At 38.0% G+C, this 25,409-nt stretch overlaps 1 protein-coding gene across 4 annotated transcripts in view; it reads right to left on the reverse strand.

Moving 5' to 3' along the window:
* The window catches only part of cntfr (ciliary neurotrophic factor receptor), a 362,525-nt gene that overhangs the window by 47,302 nt on the left and 289,814 nt on the right, over window positions 1–25,409 (reverse strand). For all 4 annotated transcript variants that reach the window (XM_057818079.1, XM_057818078.1, XM_057818077.1 and 1 more), the window contains exons 5-7: window positions 17,707–17,824; window positions 16,260–16,426; window positions 5,902–6,065 (exon numbers count right to left, since the gene is read on the reverse strand). In XM_057818079.1, coding sequence (XP_057674062.1) covers window positions 5,902–6,065; window positions 16,260–16,426; window positions 17,707–17,824 — 449 coding nt within the window. The remainder of the gene's footprint in view (window positions 1–5,901; window positions 6,066–16,259; window positions 16,427–17,706; window positions 17,825–25,409) is intronic.

Consider the following 25,409-nt stretch of genomic DNA (forward strand, 5'->3'; position numbering starts at 1 on the left):
ACATGGTCGTCTCAAAATTAGATCTTGCTTAACCCCAAGATTTCCAATTAACCACACCCTATTTAAACAGCACTCCTCCGCGGACGTGTCCTCTTGACAATGACAGCGTACCTGGACGACCCGTACGACATTGGCACGCGGATTGTGAGGGGCTCTCTTCGGAGGGCATGGGTATTTAGAGCCCCGGACAATGTTCTCCATGAAAGATATAGATTTTCAGCTGAGGGAATTCGTTACCTGTGCCAGCTGATTGAGGCGGGCGTCTCTAAGGTAACCCGCCGAAGTCAGGCCCTCACAATCGAGCGGAATAGGTGCCTGTCCTTGCACTCTTTCACTAGCAGACAATAGGGCCTATATGTATTCTATCAGTGATGCTGAATATCTGAGTAAGAACACTGTATACCGTGCGATTCGGAAAGTGGTAGGAGTGGAGTATGGAAAGGCTTCAAATTGATTGTTGAAAATGCTATACAGAAACCTGTGTGGGCTTCACCGAATGTAAACGAATGTGGATCTTTGCTGTCATAAAATATAAAAATATATTTAACAAACTTTTCCAGCGTTATTTCGTTGTGTAGATGCATTTGGCGGAAAACACAGACAAGACTGAAAAAGCAGTTTCTGCTCTTGCACACCCCTTTAAAAGAAACTGCTGTATTTTAAGCCAAAACAACTGTTGTGTTTGATAGAACAATATGTCTATATGCTGCCATAGCAGATTCATGGTGCATTAAGCACCCAAACTATTTTTAATTTGTTTGTTTTACCCTGGAAACCCCCGTTTACAGACGTCGCGCAACCGTTTTTGTTTCAACCCAGCCTTAAAATGAAGGTAATTCATTATATTTATTATTCAACATCTCTGTCAGTTTTAGCTTAGAATCATTAATTGATGTCTAATATTTCGTTAAAAAAAAAAAAAAAAAAACGACTTCAAAATATTATTCACTCGCATATTTTAAACTTTTAAACAAATGACGTCTCAATGAAAAAAATGGTGTCTGTAAAAAAGTCACAGATATCTACCTCATAAGAATAGCTTAATTGTATTTTATTTGTTATTGTCGCATTTTCTCTGATATTTTAGATGATAAATGATTGATCCAAACAGAGAAAAATTGAAAAAAAACGTTTAAAAGGGTAAAAATATGAAAATCTCGACCACTCCTTGATGTCTGCGATTTCTGCATTGCGACCCTTTTTATATTACAGTGTTTCACCCATAAAATCCCCCAAAATCCAGGTGTGGCCATTCACAGCTGTGTCTTGACACTCAGTGATACATGCCACATGGAGTTTTTGAATCGAAACAAGGTAAGTACGCGATAATATCTCGTTAAAGTCACGGCGTCTGTAATTCTGCTCTCGCGTGGTCTCACCTCCAGGGTTTTGCTTGTTTAAAAAACATTTTTTTAAAAATGCCCTCCTGTTGAAAAATTTTCTTCCCCCAGAAAAATTGAGATTTTAAGCTTTCCAATGATGTATCACACATGCATATCGGACAATTTTGGAATTTGGCCAAATTGAGGGTCTCAGAGCAGAACTTCAAGTCACCTTAGTGTTTTCCGCCATTTATAATAATGATAAAAATATGTGGATTATTTAAATATTGAGAAAACATTTTTTCTGCCAATTTGGAGAGATTAAATTAAATGTCAAATCCACTGATAGAACAGACACACAAATATAAAAGATATAAATGTTTATTGAATATGTATCTTACAGTCTTGCTTCACTGAGAATTCTTTACAAAAGACGGGCTTTAATTTATTATCATTACGCAAAGGCATCGTCACAAATGTGATCACACAAAACGCAACCACGCATCGCATCCCCGCATTTCCTTCTTCTCCTGAGTCCTCGCAAATATAACATAAAATTCCTTGGTTTCGGGCTCGGGCCTGCAAATCAAGTTAATTGATCAGGCTCGGGCCGGGTCGGGCTGGATTTTTTTAGGCCCGATCTAATCTGTACTCTGAAGATGTTAAAAGGACATACATATTCATACAGTCAATGGAACTAAACATACAATCATCCTGCTTCATGTGATGATGCACTACGATAAATTATTTCTCACAGTTAACAGACCAAATCTTATTTTATTGTCCTGACAGATGGCTTTATTTCTTATCATGGACAAAAGTAAACTGGCATATTGACGCATTCACAAATCACAAGATCTGTAATTCGCTGCCAAAAGACCAGTCACGCTCTACTCGCTGAAGTGGTGTTGGATTTTGCGGTGAGGCTGGAGTTTAATTCCTAATAACTCCACATGATTATCAGGTATTCCTCCTCCGAGAAGTAAGGTGCCCGTGCCATCGACACAAGTAGTGTTTGACTTTGATCTCTGCCCCCTTTTATGTGAACGCGCAGTAACTCTGATTGGGTTGACACAGGTTCGACTAATCAACCTCATAATAAGCGTCATAGCACCGATTGACCACAAACTAGGTAACCAGGTTTTGTCAACTCCAGTTACCTGCTGGTAAGCAGGATTACTTCTGGGGAGGTTGAACTCCATTCGTAGTACAGGCCACAGAACAGTTAAACTAGGGCGACTATATTTTGATTTCCCAAAAAGAGGACACTCGTCCCGCCCTCGAGACATTACACCAGAATCCGAGGCAAAATCAAATTGCTATAAAAGTTCACAATCATCGGCAGCACAACGATCCAAAATCAAACAGGATTTTACACGCACACCTGTACAAAGCTCTGAGAGAAGTCAACATTTGCTGAAAAGTAAATTTAGTAAGTGTACATACCAATGGCCTGTGGGCTCCTGTCGTGACGAGGGTTTGTTTATGAATGAGAATTGGCGGTTGATGCCATGATAAAGCCAGTTTGTGACTGCACACGCATGCATAAATTTGTATCCAAAGTAGAATAAAGGTATTTTCGACTTAATTACTCTTTTGGGTACATGAACATTTGATTTATGTACATATTGATCGTGATAAAATTCTTAGGAACTGGGAATGCTCTCAAGGAACACGTCACAGGTAGCAGAGTACCGTATTATTCTGTGCAAAGCTTCAGTCAATTTCAACACATGCTAATTGGTCCAATGAAAAATAATGAAAACCGGACATTTTCATGAATTTACAAAACCCCACCGGACGTCCCAGACAGGATTTGAAGAGTGGACATGTCCGGGCAAAAGAGGACGTTCAGTCACCCTATAATCCTGATCTGAGTTGTAAGGTTTGTTTTCTCTTTTAATGCACAAGCATTTTGGATGACAGCAAATCGCATAATGCATTCTAGATTTAATGCAATAACGTTAGGTGAGGAATGACACACACCAAAGAGTTCCTGAAAAGTAGTTACTGAGTTGCAATCTAAATGAGCTTGAGGAACAGTGAGACAAGATGACACTGCTTGAAATTGCCGCAGATGGGCAATATTGCTTTTGTGAGGTCTGAGGCAGCTAAGTGTTGAAAGATAACGATGGGGGGACTGAAAGTGTCCAGGAAAGAGTGAGCAAAAGAAAATGTTATTCAGCCTTTCATTGATACACGTGTATGTGAGCGGGACTGAAACCCAAGTGCCTGAAATAACACCTAAGCAAACAAATGACATGCATGATAATAACAAAGCAACATTCAACCCCAGTAGACAGAACCTTTATCTTTAGTGGGAACATATGCTTTAACTTTACGTATATAAGCCTCAGGGAACGTAGCCCTGCAAAAAAAAAAAAAAAAAAAAAAAAGTCAGATACAGTAACATGCCATTTGGATTGCTGTCCGACCTTTTAGTGAACGTTATGGATATTTGCAAAGCTGTAGTCTTCAAAACTGTATGATAACCATATTTTCCATAGGTACTGTATGTCCTAGCCTCGCAAGAAAGACAATCCTGTGTGATTCATTAATTTATTCAGTCATCAACCAAAATTCCTCCTCCTACAAAACTCAGCAGCACGCCTCATCACTCGAACCCCCCCCCCCACACACACACCACATCACCCCCATGCTCGGTCAACTCCACTGGCTCCCAATTAAACAAAGAATTATATATAAGATTCTCATCATCACGTTCAAAGCACTTCACTGCCTGGCCTCATCCTATATATATCTAACCTTCTTTGTATTAACACTCCTCCACTGTTCACTTTGTTCTTCTTCTACCCTCCACCTATCTGTCCCTCGTGCCCTTCTCACCACCTATGGTTCCAGAGCATTTCGTCATTCTGCCCCCCAGCTCTAGAAGTCCCTAACCGTGAGCTTCGCAACATATCTACGCTCTCACTTTTCAAGTCCCGACGCAAAAGACATCTGTTCAATCTTTTATACCCACCTTGATTCTTAGCTCTGTTGTGTCTCGACCTCTTATTTTCCTATTACTTCTATTGTGATCCCTCATTTTTGCGGTTAATGGGGACCAGAACCAACCGCGATAAGCGAAAAACCACGAAGTAGCGCCCCCCCACCCCAATTTTTTTTTTTTTTTTTTTTTTGTGCGTGTGTATTCAATGTATTTATTCAGATTTAGCATTGGAAAGGGATACATATAAGACATGTTTTTTTTTTTACATTTCCCCCCAAAGCTTAAAAAAAAAAAAAAAAAAAAAAAAAATCTATGTAGATTTGAATATTTTTAAGCACTTCAAATGTAATAAATATAAGTTTTAAACATGTTACTATCCCAACAAATTATTTTTAAACAACAATAAAGTAGAAAAATGCTTGTCTTTATTCAATGCTTTATTGAGTGAGTCGACTCAAATCCGCTTAGGTGCTCACGTACAAACAATGAGTTGCCACAACAACTGTTTAACAATTTAGACGATGATTGACACATGTGGCGCTTTGACGTTTCGGCTTCTAAGCATCTCTGGCAAGATCAAACCTTAACGTCTGTCAATCATCATTAACTTTAATAAGCAACTCCAGTGCACTGCCTGACCAAGAAAAGCAGCAGGTGGAAGAGTGAGGCTACGTGATCGGATCGGGACAGCTCATCTGTATTTATTTATTTATTTATTTTAATTGAAAAAAATCCGTGATGGACTGAAGGCTCGAAGTTTGAAGTGCCAACTAGGGAGGGATCACTGTGTTCTGCTTTTAATTTGCGTTTGTTTAGTGTCCCTGAATGTTTTGAAAGGCACTTGAAATAAAATGTATTATTATTAATAATAATATTTTTATTATTACTATTATTATCATACAGAGCCGTTGTCCTAACCCAAGTTGTTTTACCCGCGATGTGGCCATCTGGTGACCAAGCCAATCAGGCGATATAGGCTGGAGCTGCAGACGTGATCAGCAAGTAACAAACTAGTTGAATACAATGTCGGAGTGCTAAGGGATTCTTGTATATAGGTCAATTTCTGTTTCTGTCAAGTTTTGTTTTCGGACATATACTTATTTTCCTCATTAAAAGAATAGCAAGGAACGTCACGAAAAGCTTTTTTGGATGGGAAATGATGTTTTTGCTTTCCGCAGCCAATCAGGGGAAAGACGTGGGAGTTTCAGACGTGACCATGAAGCAACAATCTGCTTGATTACTATGCAAAGCAGTTCTTGTATCTAGGTCAGTTTCCCAATTTTGTCTGAAGTATATTTAATTTCCTCATTAAATGAGGAGCAAAGAATGTCACTAAAAGCTGACATAAGACGATGTTTTCGCGAGTGTGACGAGAACAGCTATTGTCCAAATGGCAGCCGTATATTTTTTAAAGGTTCCTCCCATGAAAAACAAATGTCACAAATGGATCTTGCCCATATTGATATGAGCAATATCTTGCGTATCAGGTTATGTATGCTGCATACCCAAATTGAAAGCGTAAAGCAAAAAATAATCTGCATTGTGTTACTACAGTATACTGCAGTTTATAAGGACTACAGCCTCATATGGATGTGTTTTCCACTGATTCCGCTTTGTGCTACTTACATGCTGCCATTGTTCCTTGATGAGAGGGCGATATCGAAGGAAGTATTTCAGTGGAAAATTGTCGATGTCGGGCCATGTCGCAGGACTCTGCCAGGATACCTCCAGCCTGCGAGCATTGTAACGAATCGGAGTTGCTGTCACACGCTCAGGGGGATCTGGTTTGACTGTGAGGAGAGAAAGAAAATAATCAGTAAAAATAACCCAACATCTCATAATTTAGTGGTTATGAGCATATTGGCCCCTAAGTAAACCTTTTACTATGCCGAGATTATATATGGTGGCCATATTTTTTTTATGTCATTCGATTTACCAATTGAGAAAATCATGTAATTTATTTTCCTCCTCTTTGAAGTACTTTTTAATGGATAAACGGTGGGTAAATTTGTGTGTTACTATGCTTTATTCATATAAATAATTTCACGTAATTGCAATTCATAAAAAATGGTTGTCGTACCAGATATAGTCAATTGTACTTTGTATCTTTTTGGATAATGGATAATTTTGTATTTCAAAATTAGGGCTGTCACAATTATTGCGTTAACGCACGGTAATTAATTTAATTTTTTCAATTAATCACGTTAAAATATTTGACACATGTAACGTACAAGCCCCGCTCAAACAGATTAAAATGACAGCACAGTGTCATGTCCACTTGTTACTTGTGTTTTTTGGTGTTTTGTCGCCCTCTGCTGGCGTTTGGGTGCGACTAATTTTATGAGTTTCAGCACCATGAGCATTGTGTAATTATTGACATCAACAATGGCGAGCTACTAGTTTACTTTTTGATTGAAAATTTTACAAATTTTATTAAAACGAAAACATTAAGAGGGGTTTTAATATAACATTTCTATACCTTGTACTAACATTTATCTTTTAAGAACTACAAGTCTTTCCATCCATGGATCCCTTTAACAGAATGTTAATAATGTTAATGCCATCTTGTTAATTTATTGTTATAATAAACAAATACAGTACTTATGTACAGTATGTTGAATGTATGTATCCCTCTTGTGTCTTATCTTTCCATTCCAACAATAATTTGCAGAAAAATATGGCCTATTTTATAGATGGTTTGAATTGCGATTAATTACGATTAATTAATTTTTAAGCTGTGATTAACTCGATTAAAAATTTAAATCGTTTGACAGCCCTATTCAAAATATTTCATTACTTTAATCGGGTGATTGACAGAAAATACTTATTCCATAAAAAATGCCATTAATTTTGTCTGATTTTCATCACAAAAAGCTGAAAAAAGATTGTTTGGAAACGGTTACTATCAAGGTGAAGTTGAGGAACAAATAATATACTGCAGCCAGTGTTATTAATAAGGGCGTTAGAGAAAACCGCGTTATTTTTTTTTTCAGTAGTGAGTCATCTAATTCATTACTTTTCCCATCTTTGCAACGCTGTTACCATACCAAGGATGTGAAGGGGTGTGTTAACACAATTTGGTTGAATGAAGCACAAGTTGTCTGATTTTGTCACACATCAGCTGACTGCCTGGAGAGACTAGAGCGGGAGGAGGAAGGAGGGAAAGGTGACGCCTTTGCAAATGCAATGATGATTGGCTAGGTGGGTGGATCATGCCTTGCTTCACTGTGACTGCACGCTCGAGCAAACACAAGACAGCAAGGTTTCTCAAACTTGAATTATTTTCAATATTTATTATTGTTACCTCACGGAATATTTATGGATCGTGTTCTGCTTATGTTCAGTAGGTTCTAAAATACTATATCTAGTGTTTTTATTCTTCAATCAGTTAATGTTTAAAATCTTTGATGTGAAAGAGGTTATATAATGTAATGTAAGATGTAAAAACTAGTAGAATATGAAAAGTAACGTCCGTTACTTTGCTGAGTAACTAATTACTCTTACAATGAGGTAACTGAGAAGTAACTGAATAAGATTAGCAACACTGACTGCAACATATACTGGTTTTATTGCTCTAATTATTAATGGAAAGATCAATTATACAAGATAAGTGGAAACAAATAAGGGCTCAAATACTTCTTTTAGATCAGATATCCCAAAACTGGGAAAACAACACTATTTAGAGTTTGAAATTATCACTTTTAAATCGGTGACCAGCCAATTCGACACAGCCAAATCACCATGTGGCACAATGCATTGAGTAAAATGACTTTAAATCTTCCTGCTGAAAACAAGGAATAAATGAAAGCTGACAGTACATGCAGAAAAGCTATATTATACGTGAGTCCTGCTGATAGAATTCCATTCAATATCCTTTGAAAGCTATTGAATAAGCTTTTTCATTGTTAGAACACCCCATTAGTGAGCACTGGTTATTCCATCTGTGTGAAACTTTCTCCGTTCCACAGACAAATTGTTGAAATACAATATGGACAGTCACATTTACAATTACATGGGATTTGTTAAACTTAGCACAAAATGATTATTGGAAAAAAATGAAATACATATGAAGGCAGACACATATTCTGGCTGAACAGGACAAATACAGGACAAAGAGACAGATTTGATCAGAGACTGGTAAAAGCATAAAAGCATCATGAGATGGCTAATCTCATTGTGACCTTCCATGAACAAAAGTGGAAAGAAGAAAGACGAAAACCAGACAAATCTCTTTGTTCACATGAGATTCACCCAGCAGTTCATAAAATACACCAAACGTGACATTCAGAAAACGCAATCTACTTAGATCGATGGGTTCTGTGAGCATTCATCTTGCCTGAAACATAGCACATAAGATGGCTATTGCATTAGCAATGAGTAAAGTGGAAATGGGGAATTATGGTAAGCTGCAGACTAACCAAGCAGAATAAACTAACTACTCATACATTTAGCTCATAGAGCAACAGACAAATCCTAATGAACTGATCTAAAACCAAGCAAAATAGGAAATCAAATAGTATACAAAGCACTGCTTAACGTGTGGGGTGAATAGTGCGACATTTTAACTTTCATTTCAACAGTCACTGATGGCGCAAAGTAAAAACAGCACGAGAGTAAATTAATGTTGGCAAAACCGCGTCAGTTACCGTCAAAACACCAACCTATTTAGTATTAATGGAGAGTTGGGCTACTTGTACTGGTATATCCAGAAGTAGGTTTAACTTGCAAATTTCCTCAGTATATCAGACAAACATGCACATGCTTAAAAATGTCCAGTTAGATTTTTGTCTCAGTTTTAATCAAATATGTTAATCAATTGTTTTCTTACTGTATATAGTTGATACTTTTCAACTTGAGTCAGTTGTTTTTAAATATAATACAAGATAATTATTATAATTAAAATCCCTTGGTGACAAAACCAAAATAATATTGAAAAATCAATAAAAGTGTTTTTGCTTTTAAGTAGATGTTAAATCAAGTTTAGAAAATTCATTGAAATATGTTTTACAATAATACAAAAAATTAGTAAATCATGATAAAATAACAGCGACAAAAAATACATACAGTATGCATGATAGCGATAACAGGTATTTATGGTAAATAGGCAGTGAAGCTGCTTTGATCTGGAAAGTCACAAATTTGCAACATTAGGCAACAAGGGCTGAAACACCACATCATGTATTCATTTATACAATGATTCTGATGCTTTGATGCTTGCTGAATGAATCATGTGGGCATCAACATCACGACAAAATATAGCAAGCAAAATACCCAGGGCAGGTTAAACATTTTTATTTGCTATGTAGAGACGAAGTATAAAGTATTTAAACAAAAAGGCCAAGAAACAGCAAACAAATAAAGAATAAAGGCTTAGGTTTTTGTCCATAGGTTACATGCATCATTGCACAGCAGTGTGACCCAAGTGGGTGCTGATTGCTTTGGCTGTGTACACCTGCAATGTGTTTCAACACAACATTATCCTGTCATCAAGTCTCTCAAAGAATTTGCACCAATTAGCTCTGTGAGCTGCCTCTGACAGTATGTGTCATGTTATCCGGCAGAAACTATGGTTCTTGCTGATGATGTGCAGCGTGGCTCTTTGCCAAAAATAATTAGACAAAGTCTGTTCATTCACACATTTCATTTTCACTTGCTTTAGAGCAAACCTTAGTCTGGTTAGCCTGCACCATGAAGCTAAGGTAGAATAAACGCCTCATTGTGCAAAAGAAATATCTGACCGGTGCTGTTTTAATATTAATAAAACTTGGGCACCAAAAAATAATTACGTCAGACAATAATTTTTTTTCTTCATTATTCCTCAAACTTCATGTACAACGTATATTTTGTAAAATTGATAATCCAGTTGACACCCACTATTCATTGGGTCCTATATTAAGAGTTAAAAAAAATACTGTACATATTCATTCATTCATTCATTTTCCATGCCGCTTTTTCCTCACGAGGGTCGCGGAGGTGCCGGAGCCTATCCCAGCTAACTCGGGGCAGTAGGCAGGGGACACCCTGAACTGGTTGCCAGCCAATTGCAGGGCACAAGGAGACATACAACCATTCACGCACACACTCATACCTACGGACAATTTAGAGTGTTCAATCAGCCTACCATGCATGTTTTTGGGATGTGGGAGGAAACCGGAGTTCCCGGAGGAAACCCACGCAGGCACAGGGAGAACATGCAAACTCCACACAGGAAGGCCGAAGCCCGGGATTGAAACCTTGATCTTAGAACTGTGAGGCAGACGTGCTAACCACTCAGCCACCGTGCCGCCACTGTACATATTTAGCAAAAAAATGACTTGGGTACTACCATCTATCTATTCTTTACAGCAAACTGTCAATCACATATCTAAGATGGCTGCTGTTGGAGAGTGAGTTGGTGGGTGTGGCGGGTGGAGCTGCAGAGAGAGTTTGTGTAATTATTGTAAGTAGAAGGCAGAGAAGTTTCTTTGGCATGGTTACAACTGACAGTAACAATTTGTTGTCTCATTTGTTGACTGACCACCGCTTATATATGCTTTCATATAAGATAAAATGCCACAATAAAATATGTGCACAGTATACAGTATAGCCAAAGATTTTTTTTAATCGAATATTTTTGCCAGTAAATTGTGAACTGCAAAAACAAATTGGTAAATGACAATTCGGCAAATGACAAATTGCAAAATATCTGAGGTTTGACTGTTTATTTTCAACTTAAAAGGTTATGACTTTAACATGCACATTAAAAAGAATGAAAGTCATGCTGCTTGTAAAACAGCTTTTCATTGTTTCAAGTCAACTGTCTGTTCTCCTATTGCACTCATGATCTCTCAGGGGTACAGGTACCTGCGGACCTTGAGTCATTTGCAGTTACTGCAAAGGTCACCTGTGATTTCAATCCTCTGCACATTCACCATGTCTCTAATTTCTACATTAAATAAATAAATAAACCAACCCTGCCATATTTCACTGACCGCAGAGATTGTTTTATTATATTAGTCGGATACGACTCAGCATCCCTGTGATTTAAACAATGAGGAGAGGCAGCTGCCAGACTCTGCACAACTGCCAGAGGTTAGGCCTCTCTCCACTGTAAGCCACATAACATAGCAGGTGGTGCTGTGCTGCATGCTGTTTTGTGATGCACTGACATCAGTTACTCATCTCAGCCCCTCAGAACTATTTTCACTCTCAACTACCAACAGTAATTCTACCCAAGTGCTGCAAGATTTAGAATTAGCCATTGGGAATAAGGATTACTTGTCATGTTTTGCAGAGTTACAGTACATACTGTATCTGAGGTGTGTCTTGATGTTGTCTACTATATTCAAGGCCAGAGGCGATTGCTCTAAGACTGCAAGGGGAAAAAAAATAATTGATCAAATGCATACTGTTGTGTGTATAATTTATTGACTAAATACGTGCTACAATGCGCAAATACAGCGATTACAAATGAAACACTACAAACTTTCTTTAAATAAAGGACTACTTATGTTTGATCATTAATGGGCATGTAAAAAGCTCTCCTCATACACATAGGCTACGTTCATACTACAGGTCTTAATGCACGAATCTGATTTTTTCGTGTTTTTCCGACTCGAGTGAGGCATTAATTTGACGGTCTGAACGTGACAAGTCGCATAGAACGGGACCATTTCAAATCCGATCTGGGTCACTTTCGTATGTGGTCTAAATCTTCTTGCTTAGCGGGTGTCGGACTGCGAATTAGTGCGCATGCGTAATACTTGAACGGTCTCAATGGATAAAGGCAGTCTGAACGGGCACGCCAAAAAAACGGATATGACAAAAAATCGGATTCGTGCATTAAGACCTGTAGTATGAACGTAGCCATATTGTCTTGTTAACTGCATAACAACTGCAGCCGCCCTCCTATGAGTCTCTCGCTGTTTACGACTTCGCCGTTTAGTAAAGCATTATTTTGCCATATTCGTGTTAACCATTTGGCAGCTACACGCTCCTCCGACGTCGGCCGGTTTGTCTAGCAGTCATTGTCCAGCTGCTTCCCCGCAACGGAGCCCTCAGCAGGGGAACGGCGAGCTCTAACTTGTTCGCCCAATGCCGGGCGGGTTGCCGATCGGCGAAGACAATGGACAACCCAGTCGTCATGTGAAATAATCCGGGCTAGTTATGTGTGATTTTCCTCTTCGAAGACTTTGAAACATCACTCAGTTCGGGTTAGCATGTCGGCTAGCTGTCACGCCTCTTGGTTTGTTTACATTCTCCGAAGCCAGGAAAGGGAAATTACATATGTCCGATTTAGGTGGCATAAAATATCATTCGGGAGATGTGATAGTAAAGGTGAAGTCGACAGTTTTGACCATTATGGAGTAATTTTGCCATGTCGTCCTGAATAAATGCATTTATATTATTTCATATTCCATTTAGCACAAGACTGTTATTTGTCATGACCATGCCACTTATTTGGCTATTGGGGAAAAATACTTGGATAAAAAGAATATCCTGTAAAAATATTGGAGTAGAGAGACTTTTTGCGGCTCTTTTCGTCGCGTTTTCCTCGTTCTGAATAATTCCCCCTCAATGGGCTGAATAGTGAAACCGATGAGCCCATTCTCCCCTGACGTCATCCACCTGTTGGGGACGCTAGAGCCTTATAATGGTAGGCGTGGCTAACCGTCAGATTAAAAGACTAATTTCTCGTCATCTGCGCATTGCTAAATTGTTGTATATAGTCGAATCGTCTCAAAATATGATTCTAATTCACATAATAATGCTATTTTTAAGACTTTTTTTTCCCCTGTCGTACGCACTTTAAGCAGTGTGGACGCGGTGCATCTCCAGAGTATAGAGTGCATTGTTCTACTACTGCGAAACGAGACGTTGGGTAAAGCTCATTGGCTAAAGGCTGGGTTTGTTTGGCAGTGGGCGGAGCTTGCCTGGCCTGGACGCTCTGCTTCTCTACAAGATGATTTGATCATCTGTCTGAGGCTGAATCCCATTTTGATTGACAGCGAAATGAGCGAATCAGCGATCTTGTTGTTTAACATCCGCATAAAGAATTTCTCAATTTTAATTCCGTTGTTCTGCGTTGAACCATAGCCTTTCCTAATCATCCTAGTGACATTTCCTTTGGTAAAAACAAACATGAAGTCGAGCTTCAATTTCTCGTGTTTGTAGATTGATTTCTGTCACTCTAGTGTCTTTCCCTACCAAGCAACGGATGCACAAAGCACTCACAGGCAGGCACAATTTCAACTTCCCCTTCTTGAATTACCATCATCTGCCACTGTTGAAAACTGACATTTTGCTCTTGTAATAAACATACTTTTACTTCCATAACAAGAAGTGAAGCAAAATGAATTGAGCACCAGAGGGCAAAAATGCATAAACTGCAGAAGCCTTGTTTTATTTGATGGGCTGAAACTTCTTCAAAGTTCGCCGTCTAAAACAGTCACTACAGAATGCACAATGAGAAGAATAAAAGATACACATGCACAGAGAGACACACACACAAACACATCTAATTTCAATCCAGCAGTGGTCGAATGAACAAGGACAGTCAAGAATGGCCTTACTTCCACTCGAAATTAAGAAGTGCACCAGAAAGCATGAAATTGTTTTATTTATTTACGATCTGCCTCATTTTTCCGTAAAATGAATGTGACTCACAAATTAAATTGCCAAATAAGACTTTTTAACAATACAGCCGCTGAGAGCAGATGGATAAAGTGATGCAGGGCTAAATTAAAACCTTTCACTATAGACATCTATATTCCAACAGAGGTGAATAAAATGGAAAGGCATGAGGAAAGTGAAAAGTAAAAAGGCATGTTTAAGTGTTATAGTGCGAAAAAAATCAAGTAGTGTGGTATTTTCTTATCAACCAACAGTTAAGACTATTCTCAGACAAGGCGCTAATCCGGCTAGCATTAGCATTTTCATGAACCCTGTGTCTGGGATTTGGTAGAGCATGTCTCTAGCTCAATTTATACTATAAACACACTCGGACAGGCACACACATTCACAGCAACTGTGGGTTTTTGATACACAATTCACACCCATACTGCGCTCGAAGGGATACAGCAGAATTGAGAACTGCCGGAAGCACTTCCCTTATCTATTTAAGTGGAGCTCATTCGGTCCTTAAAGTGAACATATTTCCTCTTCATTGCCTACCAGCCAGTCTCCGAAGAATTTTAACAGTCTGACTTTTGTAGTATAGCCAGCTTATACTTGAACACAGAACTTGCCATAAAGTTTGGTTAAGAACCTCCTGGTGAAGATAAGCGTATGGCTAATGAATGAATCCAATCAGTCATTCATTACTGTATTTTACTATAGATCACTTGGAGAATGTTTTCTTATTCCCACAGATTTGATGAAAAGAGAACAAGATGGAATGTGTACTGTAGAATGTTTAAGCATTGTTTGCATCCTTAATTAAATGGATTCGCTAAGTTTTATCATTGATGATTGCTTTGGGTAGGTATTCTTTATTTTCTATGTCTTGCTGGCACTGATATTAATTTGTATGGAACAGACCTTCTGAGCCACTAACTTCTTCGGTCAAACACATTCTTTAGCATTGGGGAGAGGTCGGCTTTAAAGTTGTTCAATATTATCCTGTAGCCCATAATATCGCCGATTAAAGCATTTTAAAATGATGTCGTATAATATCGACATCAGTTTTTCATTATCTTTTTTGGGCCAATATGCATGATGCTTCAAAGTCAATGTACAAGCCTTCTGCCTTTGTACATGGGCTGGTCAAAGATTAGCACAGTAGTTGTGCTTATTGACCATTAGAGGTCACCAAAGTAAGATGCTTGGGATTTGTTATGTGAGCAGACCATTTGCATTTATGGTGCAGAAATTAAATGTACAATTAATGATATAAAAGTAATACATTACAAACTCATTACATATAACTACTGCGTTACCAGAAATAAATAGTCACTAAGAAAATGTAATAAAAAATACAAAATCTGTGCAAAAGCCCAATAAAATGCATTTTGGGAATAACTCATTGACAATGTCTAGTACTAGTCTGTGCCTTTCGCCTACTTTTATTTGTAATAGTTTCTTGTCACCTAGTAGCGCTTTGGGGTTTATTTGTGAATTATTCCTTATTTAATTACGGACATTTTTGGCTCATTTAATTTTTTTATGTCAATATAAATGCAATATAAATATGTTTTTATATCAATAAAAATGCAGTAATAATAATAATAATCAATACATTTTTTTAATGACATCACAATAGAGCTAGCCATTATATGTTAAGTCCATGACCGCATAAATCGGTATCGGAGCTTAGATCGGTATCGGAGCTTTTTGGAGTTGGACAATATCGGTATAGTGGTTATATAGTCATTATCGGACAACTTTAGTCTGTATTTCCAGCTTTTTTTTTTTTTTTTGCTAAATCTCAGTGGACAAGATGCTAAGCCTGTGCTAAATTGAAAAATATAGTACGGTAAGCACAGCTTGTCATGAATACACTCAGATAACACTCCTTTCTCCGAGTCGAAATGCACGTAAGTGGTAATTACCGTATTTTCCGGATTGGAAGACACAATAAAAACCTTTTATTTTTCCCCAAAATCTGACAGCACATCTTATGTATGAATTCTGGTTGTGCTTAATGACCTCAAACCTGTTTTGTTGGTGCATAACTGTATTATACTACTCCAGTAATGACACACATTCATCATTTATCAAACCATAAATAAAACTAAAGAAATAATGAATACATTGAAAAATAAAACAAGAATTAAAATAGTACAATAAATAAACAACAAATCACAAATTTAGCACATTGATGGTAAACTGCGACTTATAATCAGGTAAGCTTTTTGTTGAAAATAAACTGGTTCACTGATGATAAGCGTTATAATCCAGTCCGAAAAATACATCAGGTTCAAATAAGACTACATAATACTGATGGTATTGTACAACAAATGAAGCATAGAAGCAAAAGAAGAATACAAGTAGGGTTTATACTTTACCTATACTGGATTCCTCAAAAGAGATTGTGCTAGACGCTTTCCCCAAAGCGCTGATTGCGGTCACATTTACTTTGTATGGGAAGCTGGAGAAGACCTCTGGAAAACGTACATGGCAGCGATTCTTATGAATAGAATCTTTCTGGACTTCCAATGAACGTTGGTTATGTCTGGTGACAGAAAAATAATGGACAGAAATGATACACAGCAGCATGATGTGAACATTGTAGAAAAAAAGGTGTTTAAAGTAGATTTTTTTTTTTTAAATCACAACAACTCACTTCCCCCACAAAAAAAAAAAAATAAAGCTACAAGAATGGTGAAGATAATGGACAAAAGATTACCCTTAACCTCTTTCTGTCATTTACATTTTTACTATGAATTCAATTGAGTCATAATTGTTTTACAGTATGAATGACAGAAAGACAACATCTTTTGAATCTATTTGAAATGCTAAGTAGCCTATATTAAAAAAGAAAAATTCAATTTAATGTTTAGCAGTGCAAAATTTAAACGTTGTAAAATTTAAACGTTATATGTAAAAGTACGTACAACAACTTTTCAATTGCTTTGACAATAGATTACTCACAATTTTGACTGAATAGAAATACCGCACAAACAACAAATCAATTAATGTACAAGAAGAAAATGTTTCATGTTATTTAAACAATAACTTATCTTTATTCCATTACAGAAGGTTTAACTCAAACAAATAGTTCAGATTACCACTAAAATCTGCTGTGTGCTCACTGTACCACATTGTCAGGCTAAGACCAAAAATAATTCAACCTTGTTTGAGGTCTACAATCAATGTTTATTTGGTATTTGCTCTACTCTTGGGTAACACGTATGTTTTAATAAAAACTAGGATACACGACTAGGTGCAATTGGACACACACAAGTAGAGAAACTCGGTGTCATGATTCATGATCAGGCAGCATAGAATAGGATGCCAACATACCCATACTCACAAGGGTTTCATACAAATAATGGGTTCTACTCCTCTGATTTGTGTACACTTCACCTCTCCCGATCACTTATCTTTCTGACCCCCCCCCCCCCCCCCCCCTCTTTCTCATTGGCCATCAGGCCCCCCACATGGTGTCAACCGGAAATACAACTAGCTAACAATAGCACTAACATATTCATAGCTAGTGTAGGCGTTCAATGTATTTCTTGTTGTTAGTGCTTCTTCTGTCACTCTCTCCTATTCTCTTTTTTTCTGTCCCCCCACAACCCCTTTCTGTTTGCTGCTTTCCCTAATAAATGAGGCACATTGAATGATCACAATGGGAGTATGTCATGCTCCCATGTCATACATTAAAACTGTTCAGACCAACCAGACACTCAGATTTCCATTCTCTGTGTCAAGCAGCTGTACAGGACAGGTTAAAACAAAGATGAAAAGAAAAAGAAAAACCAGGATACAAAATTACTTTAAATGACTTACTGAACATCTACTTCAAATGTAGTAGGGATGTAGGTTGAATGCTGCTGGTGCCAGCTGCAGTAGAAGCCTTTGGGATATGTGTTGGATCTACAGGAGACGATTGGCTCTCGAGGGGAAACTGCAGATGGGGGAAAAAGCAATAAAAGATGTAAATTATTCGAACCATATCTAATTATTACTAACCACTCATGTTTCTGCGAGCAATAAGTCAATATTTTCTCAAAGTGTTGCACGCTGTAGCATTATCAGTGAACCTCACTCCTAACATGCTGATCAGAAAATCTCGCAATTTTTTAAATCCACTCTATCAAACAGTGTCATGACACATTATTGTCTTGTATGCCATACATGATGTTTGAGAACTTAAAGCATTGCACATACTGTATATAGACCTTGATTACACAAATAAAGCAAAAGCTGTCTAGCTTTAAACATTTACTATTACACAGGTAATTAAAGTCAAGGAGGAGGTTGAGTTTGTTGATGGGTAATAAAAAGTGATGGTGGTAGTGAGTGGGGGGTGGAGAGTGTTGGATTGGAGAGTAGGGAGGCAAAACTGTATGAGCATAAAAGAAGGAAAACTGCAGTGGGAGCGTAACAGATGAATGAAGGAGGTTGTCCAGAAGAAGTGATGTTATGCCAACTCTGGCCTCCCTCGAGATTAGGCTCTTTTCTTCTCAGCTAGTGAAGCACACACTTGTCTAACACTCCCTCTTCCTCCCTGCAGCTCTTTGCCCTTTTTCCCAGAGTTATTTCCACGACATAGAAAATAGTACTAGGCCCGCATAGTGGAGATATTTTGAGAGACGGAGAGGATAATTTTTTTCCCCACTATAAATTGATCCACAAACAGTCTTGTCCATATTAAATGCTGAAAAAAATAATGTAACACTTAGGGCTTCATTATTCTTAATAATTACAGTATGTTCCTTTGTATAGATGTGTAAAAGTTATTATTGTATTTGTAATATTATAGACTATCTAGTCTGGCCACTGCATGATGAAAATGTGCACATTTTTAAGGAGAGTCAGTTGAAGAACTGTAGAGAAAAAGCATAGATAAAAAATGATGTTTAATATTCTACCCAACCAAACCTACAACCACGGTAATGAACATGCTGTGCATTATAAATGATTACTCCTCATAGAGTGTCCTAAAATACAAATGGCTCTGAAAGTTTTGTTTTAAAAGCAGATATTGCTCATGGTCACAGAATTAAAGTTTACACCGGAGGGGAAAAAGACACAACAACTGGATAAAATAATCTATCCGAACACAAAAAAACAGTAATTCCACCCATTTGAGCAATTTTCTCTTTTGGTCCTCTGAGTTATGGTTAAAAGGCCATTTGCCTTCTTGAAAATAATATTAATAATGCAGTCCCCTTTTTTAAATGTCCTCAGTGAACTTGGGGATGGCCTGCAAACATTAGGATAGTCAAACAAGCACACTTCTGTTGATCCATTCTTGGCAGAAAACCAGCCACCTCTATTGTCGTCCTTGTCGGCTGAATCTTTGATACAGCTCTGAAATTAGCTTGTGCAGCTGTGTCTAATGATTTGTCCTCTATTACTATATAAAAAAACATTTTATTTGACCTTTTGCTCAGTTACCCAGAAGATATATCAAGACGCCAGTGTCTTTTTAAGAACTTCACTATTTTCTAAAGGAATGCAAGGCATGGGAAAAACTGCGTGAATTGCTGTGTGGAAGAACATTTTTGTCCCCTGTGGTGCACAAGAGTAGCTCACAAATATTTTTCCAGAACAGAGGCTTCTAAGGTGTGGCTAGATGAAAAGGTGCTTGGTAATGTTTAGAGGAAATTATTTTCGTAGTAATAGGTCTATTGTAGTTTAAGTATTAAAAGCCTGCACAGTAGTACGATCTGCAGTGCACAGTTTGCCATGCTTGAGAACTTATATCAAGTAGTGATTTAGTACTGCCAAGACGAGGAGAAATACAGGTAGTCCCCGGGTTACGACGTACCCAACTTACGTGATTTTGACTTTACGATGCCGAAGTCTCTATTTTGTCTCCAGTCGGTTATAAAAAATATATATGTATATATGTATATATATATATATATATATATATATATATATATATATATATATATATATATATATATATATATATATATATATACTCAACGGCCACTTTATCAGTATGGGGAAGAAAGGTGATTTGAGTGACTTTGAACATGGCATGGTTGTTGGTCTCAAAAGGGCTGGTCTGAGTATTTCAGAAACTGCTGATCTACTGGGATTTTCACGCACAACTATCTCTAGGGTTGACAGAGAATTGTCCGAAAAAGAAAAAATATCCAGTCAGTGGCAGTTCTGTGCGCGGAAATGCCTTGTTGATGCCAGAGGTCAGAGGAGAATGGCCAGACTGGTTCGAGCTCATAGAAATGCAACAGTGACTCAAATAGCCACCCGTTACAACCAAGGTAGGCAGAAGAGCATCTCTGAACGCACAGTACGTCGAACTTTGAGGCAGATGGGCTACATTAGCAGAAGACCACGCCGGGTGCCACTCATTTCAGCTAAGAACAGGAAATTGAGGCTACAATTTGCACAAGATCATTGAAATTGGACAATAGAAGATTGGAAAAACGTTGCCTGGTCTGATGAGTCTCGATTTCTGCTGCGACATTCGGATGGTAGGGTCAGAATTTGGCGTCAACAACATGAAAGCATGGTTCCATTCTGCCTTGTATCAACGGTACAGGCTGGTGGTGGTGGTGTAATAGTGTAGGGAATATTTTCTTGGCACTCTTTGGGCCCTTAGGTACCAATTGAGCATCGTTGGAACGCCACAGCCTACCTGAGTATTGTTGCTGACCATGTCCATCTCTTTATGATCACAATGTACCCAACTTCTGATGGCTACTTTCAGCAGGATAATGCGCCATGTCATAAAGCTGGAATCATCTCAGACTGGTTTCTTGAACATGACAATGAGTTCATTGTACTCAAATGGCATCCACAGTCACCAGATCTCAATCCAATAGAGCATCTTTGGGATGTGGTGGAACGGGAGATTCGCATCATGGATGTGCAGCTGACAAATTTGCACCAACTGCCATCATGTCAATATGGACCAAACTCTCTGAGGAATGCTTCAGCACCTTGTTGAATCTATGCCACGAAGAATTGAGGCAGTTCTGAAGGCAAAAAGGGGTCCAACCCGTTACTAGCATAGTGTACCTGATAAAGTAGCCGGCGAGTGTATATACAGTGGGGAGAACAAGTATTTGATACACTGCCAATGGGAAAACCCATTGGCAGTGTATCAAATACTTGTTCTCCCCACTGTATGTATGATTAGGGATGATAATCGAGGACCGGTTCCTATAGAGAACTGGCTCCGTGTGATCCGATTCCATGGAATCGTTTGGCAATTTACCTAACGATTCTCTTATCGATTCCACCCAGCACGATTTATATTTCAAAATGTATGCAGGTTGCACACGCTTGATTCGGCAAGCACGGCTACATAGTTACTGATGAAGAGACTTCTCATCAGGCGTAACCTGGAGAGAGTCATTGCCGAGTGAACACATGGACTTTCACAGGCCACGTCATTATTCATGAGACTACTTAAAGAAATGGTGATTTTTCCAGAAAAGTCTATTATTGGGTCTATCGTATTCCTCGTCGAATACTTTATAAGAAAAATAAAACATACATGCATCTAAAATAATGCTAAACGGTTTTATTAGCAATTTTAATAGTCCTGTTAGAAAGATTCCATGGGTATGCGTTCGTTCACATAGCAACCAGTCAGTTACTTCCGGTTATTGTCCTACGTCATGTGCGTTGCGTATTCTGGGACCGTGAATAGGCGTAAGGTGCGCATTTCGAGCAGATGACGGCCGCCTGTTAGAGGAAGTATCTGTGTGAGTCCATGAATGAAAGTAAGTATTTAGTCTATATGCCATAAAGTTGTTAAGATAAGTTAGGGCCGTTATCAGCGCGACTGTTTCGTGTTTTTACTATTACGTCGGCTGGTTGCTCCCGCTCGTTCTCGCTGCATAGAGGAAAGCGTTGTTTACATTATATTCGCGTTGGGCATTTGTGTTATGAGGGAATGTGCTAGTTTAGCATCTTAAGATGATGTTGTACATCCATATGAATGTAAAGTGTTTAGTTTTTGCCACTATTATGGCCAAGATGAACGCACGTGCACGCAGCGTGCTTCCGGGTTGTGCACATGTGCTCGCGCCCTCCCCACCTTTGTGTCATTATAATGTGCGACTCGTGTACGTGTGTTATTGACTGCTTTGCAGTGAATTTGCATTGTTTATTGCATCAGCACTAACATGATGTAATTGTCTTTCCTTTCAGAACCCCATATATACCCACACATTCCAGTCTTTTTCCACACACATAAAATACTGTACATCAACATCTTTCCACGCATACACTCATTTGCTCGTTGGGTGATTGTCATATCAAGTGCCATTGCCTGTATATAGTTGTGACTGTTGCCAAGTTGGATTAAAAGTGCCAAAGACCAACTCCACTCTCCGCTCCTTGTGTTCTAACCGACACCCCGAGGTGAATGAACCATAAGACATATTGAACCCAGAACCTCATACAGTCCATTTGTCCAAATTAGAATTGATAAGGGAATCGATAAAAAATCGAATCGTTAAGCAACATCGATAATGGAATTGGAACCGTAAAAAAAGAGAGACAGTATAGAATACAACTGCAAGCCTGCGCGCACATTTGTTGCTTGTGAAGCATTCACAGAGGCAACGCCTGTATACAACACCATTTGTACTGTATATTGTGCATTTTCCATTGTGGTTGAATACTTGAGGCGAGTTTATGTGACTGTTTTTGATGATATGCGCACGCTAACTGATACATGCTAATCGCTTGTGTGGATTGTTATTGCTGTATCAGCAGCAAGTAATAAACCCACATTTTAATTGTTGTTATTGAAGATGGAACTGATTTAATTTCGTTTTTATTTTAGTTTCATTCTGCAAGTGTTGATATCATGAGCAGCTGCATAAAGTCAGCAAACCACACCGAGGTCTGACATCGTCGTTTCAGAGCTTAGCTCACTGTCTAGCTAGGACTTGGCTCCAACATCTTGGCGAGGACATTACAGTGATGTGTGATGTTTTTGGATAGTTATTTTGAGATTTAAAGGGTTAATTCTGACTTACAGGGAAATACCTTAACACAATTAATTAATTAACACAATAAGAAAGACAAATGTTGAGGGTAACCCAGCAACAAAAAGCAGACAAACTAAATATTGAGGACATAGTTTTATACTGCAATCAAGGCTTTATTCACCATTTTTCAAACCTACATTCAGTATGTACAAACTGAGTTCTTTTATGCAAACACTGGTTTTATTGTGCACATTTTCTCCGTGTCTGCATATTCAACTTCATTATCTGTATTTATTACTGGACCTACTTGTTTGAAAACACTTGACATTATTATTTTCCCAAAAAGTGTGGAATGAATTTCAATAAAAAGCTCTACATCAGAATTATTCAAAACAACTATTTTTCGAAAGTGCAATTCATTGTTTTTATTTGAAACCTCTAACCAAATACACAGCTTACTGCAGGGTCCGAGTAATATCTGAAAAGGTTATTATCCTGTCCCATACACTTAGCTGTGTTTAAGCGGTCACCATGACAACTAATTAATGTGTAAATAGCATCAACAATGAGGTGTCAGAGTGGACATCTAATCACACTCAATTAATCACAAAGACTAATTGGGGCCATCTTGATCAATTTGTCCCTCATCTGAAAGCTTCAGTCAAAGTTGAAATTAAATGGTGAAGAAAACAAAAACACGTACACACAAACACACACACGCACACCTTTCGATTATCAGGGCACACCTACATAGATTTATACCTGCAGATTTTGCTGCAGGCTTTGTTGAAAAAGCCCTAATCAATGCAGCCCTCCTTGACTGTTCACCAGACATTTTCACATCCAAAAGAAGAAAGGACATAATACAGTCATAGAATAGTAAGTACAATTAAATATAACCATAGCAGTTTCATCAAATTCATTTTGTTTTCACAAAAAACAAGCATATTGAATTCTGATTGATTGATATTATTTATTAGTGTTATGCAAATGCATTTTATTTAGGACATGCTTGTGAATTGAAATCAAGCAACCTACAATTTAAATGCAAATGTAAATTAAGCTTCCAGTTTGTAATTTGTGTGACCGTGGGATGATCGACTACAGAATTAAAAGATGATTTAACACCACAACATAACATCATCCTGCCAAATACAAAAGGCACTCAGAAAATAGAGATTCAATACGCAATTTTAAATGCTTGCCCACCAAAATCTCACCAATAGCCAATCAGAACAAAGTGTTACATTTAAATTTGATCGTGTCAGTCATATATTAATAAGAATCCTGTAACATTCTGGACATTTTCAACGCAAATTATCTTGCAAACCTAATTAAGGACATCAAAAGCTATAAAAATAAATGAAAAAAAAAGAACACCTAAAATAATAGCATTGACATTAACAGGGGTTGCAGTCAATTCAATGCATAAGCACAATCACAACAAATTATATATACAGATAAGAAAATACGTATGTATTTGAACACCTTGCTATTTTGCTAGTTCTCCCACTTAGAAATCATGGAGGGGTCTGAAATTATCATCGTAGGTGCATGTCCACTGTGAGAGAGATAATCTGAAGAGAAAAATCCAGAAATCACAATGTATGATTTTTCCATGCCATGCATGATTTCAAACCATGACGTCTTAGTGTATTACCAACAGTAACCTTGGAAACGGTGTACCCAGCTCTTTTCAGGTCATTGACCAACTCTTGTCGTGTAGTTCTGGGTTGATTCCTCACCTTTTTTAGGATCATTGAGACCCCACGAGGTGATATTTTACATGGTGCTCCACTCCGATTGAGATTGACCGTCATGTTTAGCTTCTTCCATTTTCTAATGATTGCTCCAACATTGGACCTTTTTTCACCAAGCTGCTTGGCAATTGCCCCGTAGCCCTTTCCAGCCTTGTGGATGTGAATCAATTTGTCTCTGGCGTCTTTGGACAGCTCTTAGGTCTTGACTATGTTACAAGTTTGAGTCTTACTGATTTTATGGGGTGGACAGGTGTCTTCATGATGCTATCGACCTCAAACAAGTGCATCTGATTCAGCAGAATTCTAACTGATAGACAGGTGTTCAAATTCTTATTTGCAGCTGTATCACAAAAATAAATTGTTAAAAAAATCATGCATTGTCATTTCTGGATTTTTCTTTTTAGATTACAGTGCTGCTCAAAAGTTTGTGAACCCCCTCAACATTTTGGAATTTTCTATTATTTCAACCTGATTTCCTAATCAATCAATTCAGTAGTTTTTTTTTTTTTTTTTTTTTTTAACAGTTGTGTTGTCGAGACTAAATTAAAAAGAGTTTTCATCAACTGATGTAGGTGCAAAATTGAACTGTTTGGTCACAACCAAAACCGCCATGTCTGGCGAAAAGTCAACACTGCATACCACCAAAAGAACCTTCTCCCAACAGTGAAGCATGGAGGTGGGAATGTCAAGATCTGGGCTTGCTTTTCATCCTCAGGACCTGGACAACTCCACATAGTCCAGGGAATCATGAATTCTGAGGAATATTGTCAAATCCTAGAACATAACCTGACGCCATCTGTTTTGA

This window comes from Corythoichthys intestinalis, chromosome 17, assembly GCF_030265065.1.
Source record: "Corythoichthys intestinalis isolate RoL2023-P3 chromosome 17, ASM3026506v1, whole genome shotgun sequence".
Classification (NCBI taxonomy): domain Eukaryota; kingdom Metazoa; phylum Chordata; class Actinopteri; order Syngnathiformes; family Syngnathidae; genus Corythoichthys; species Corythoichthys intestinalis.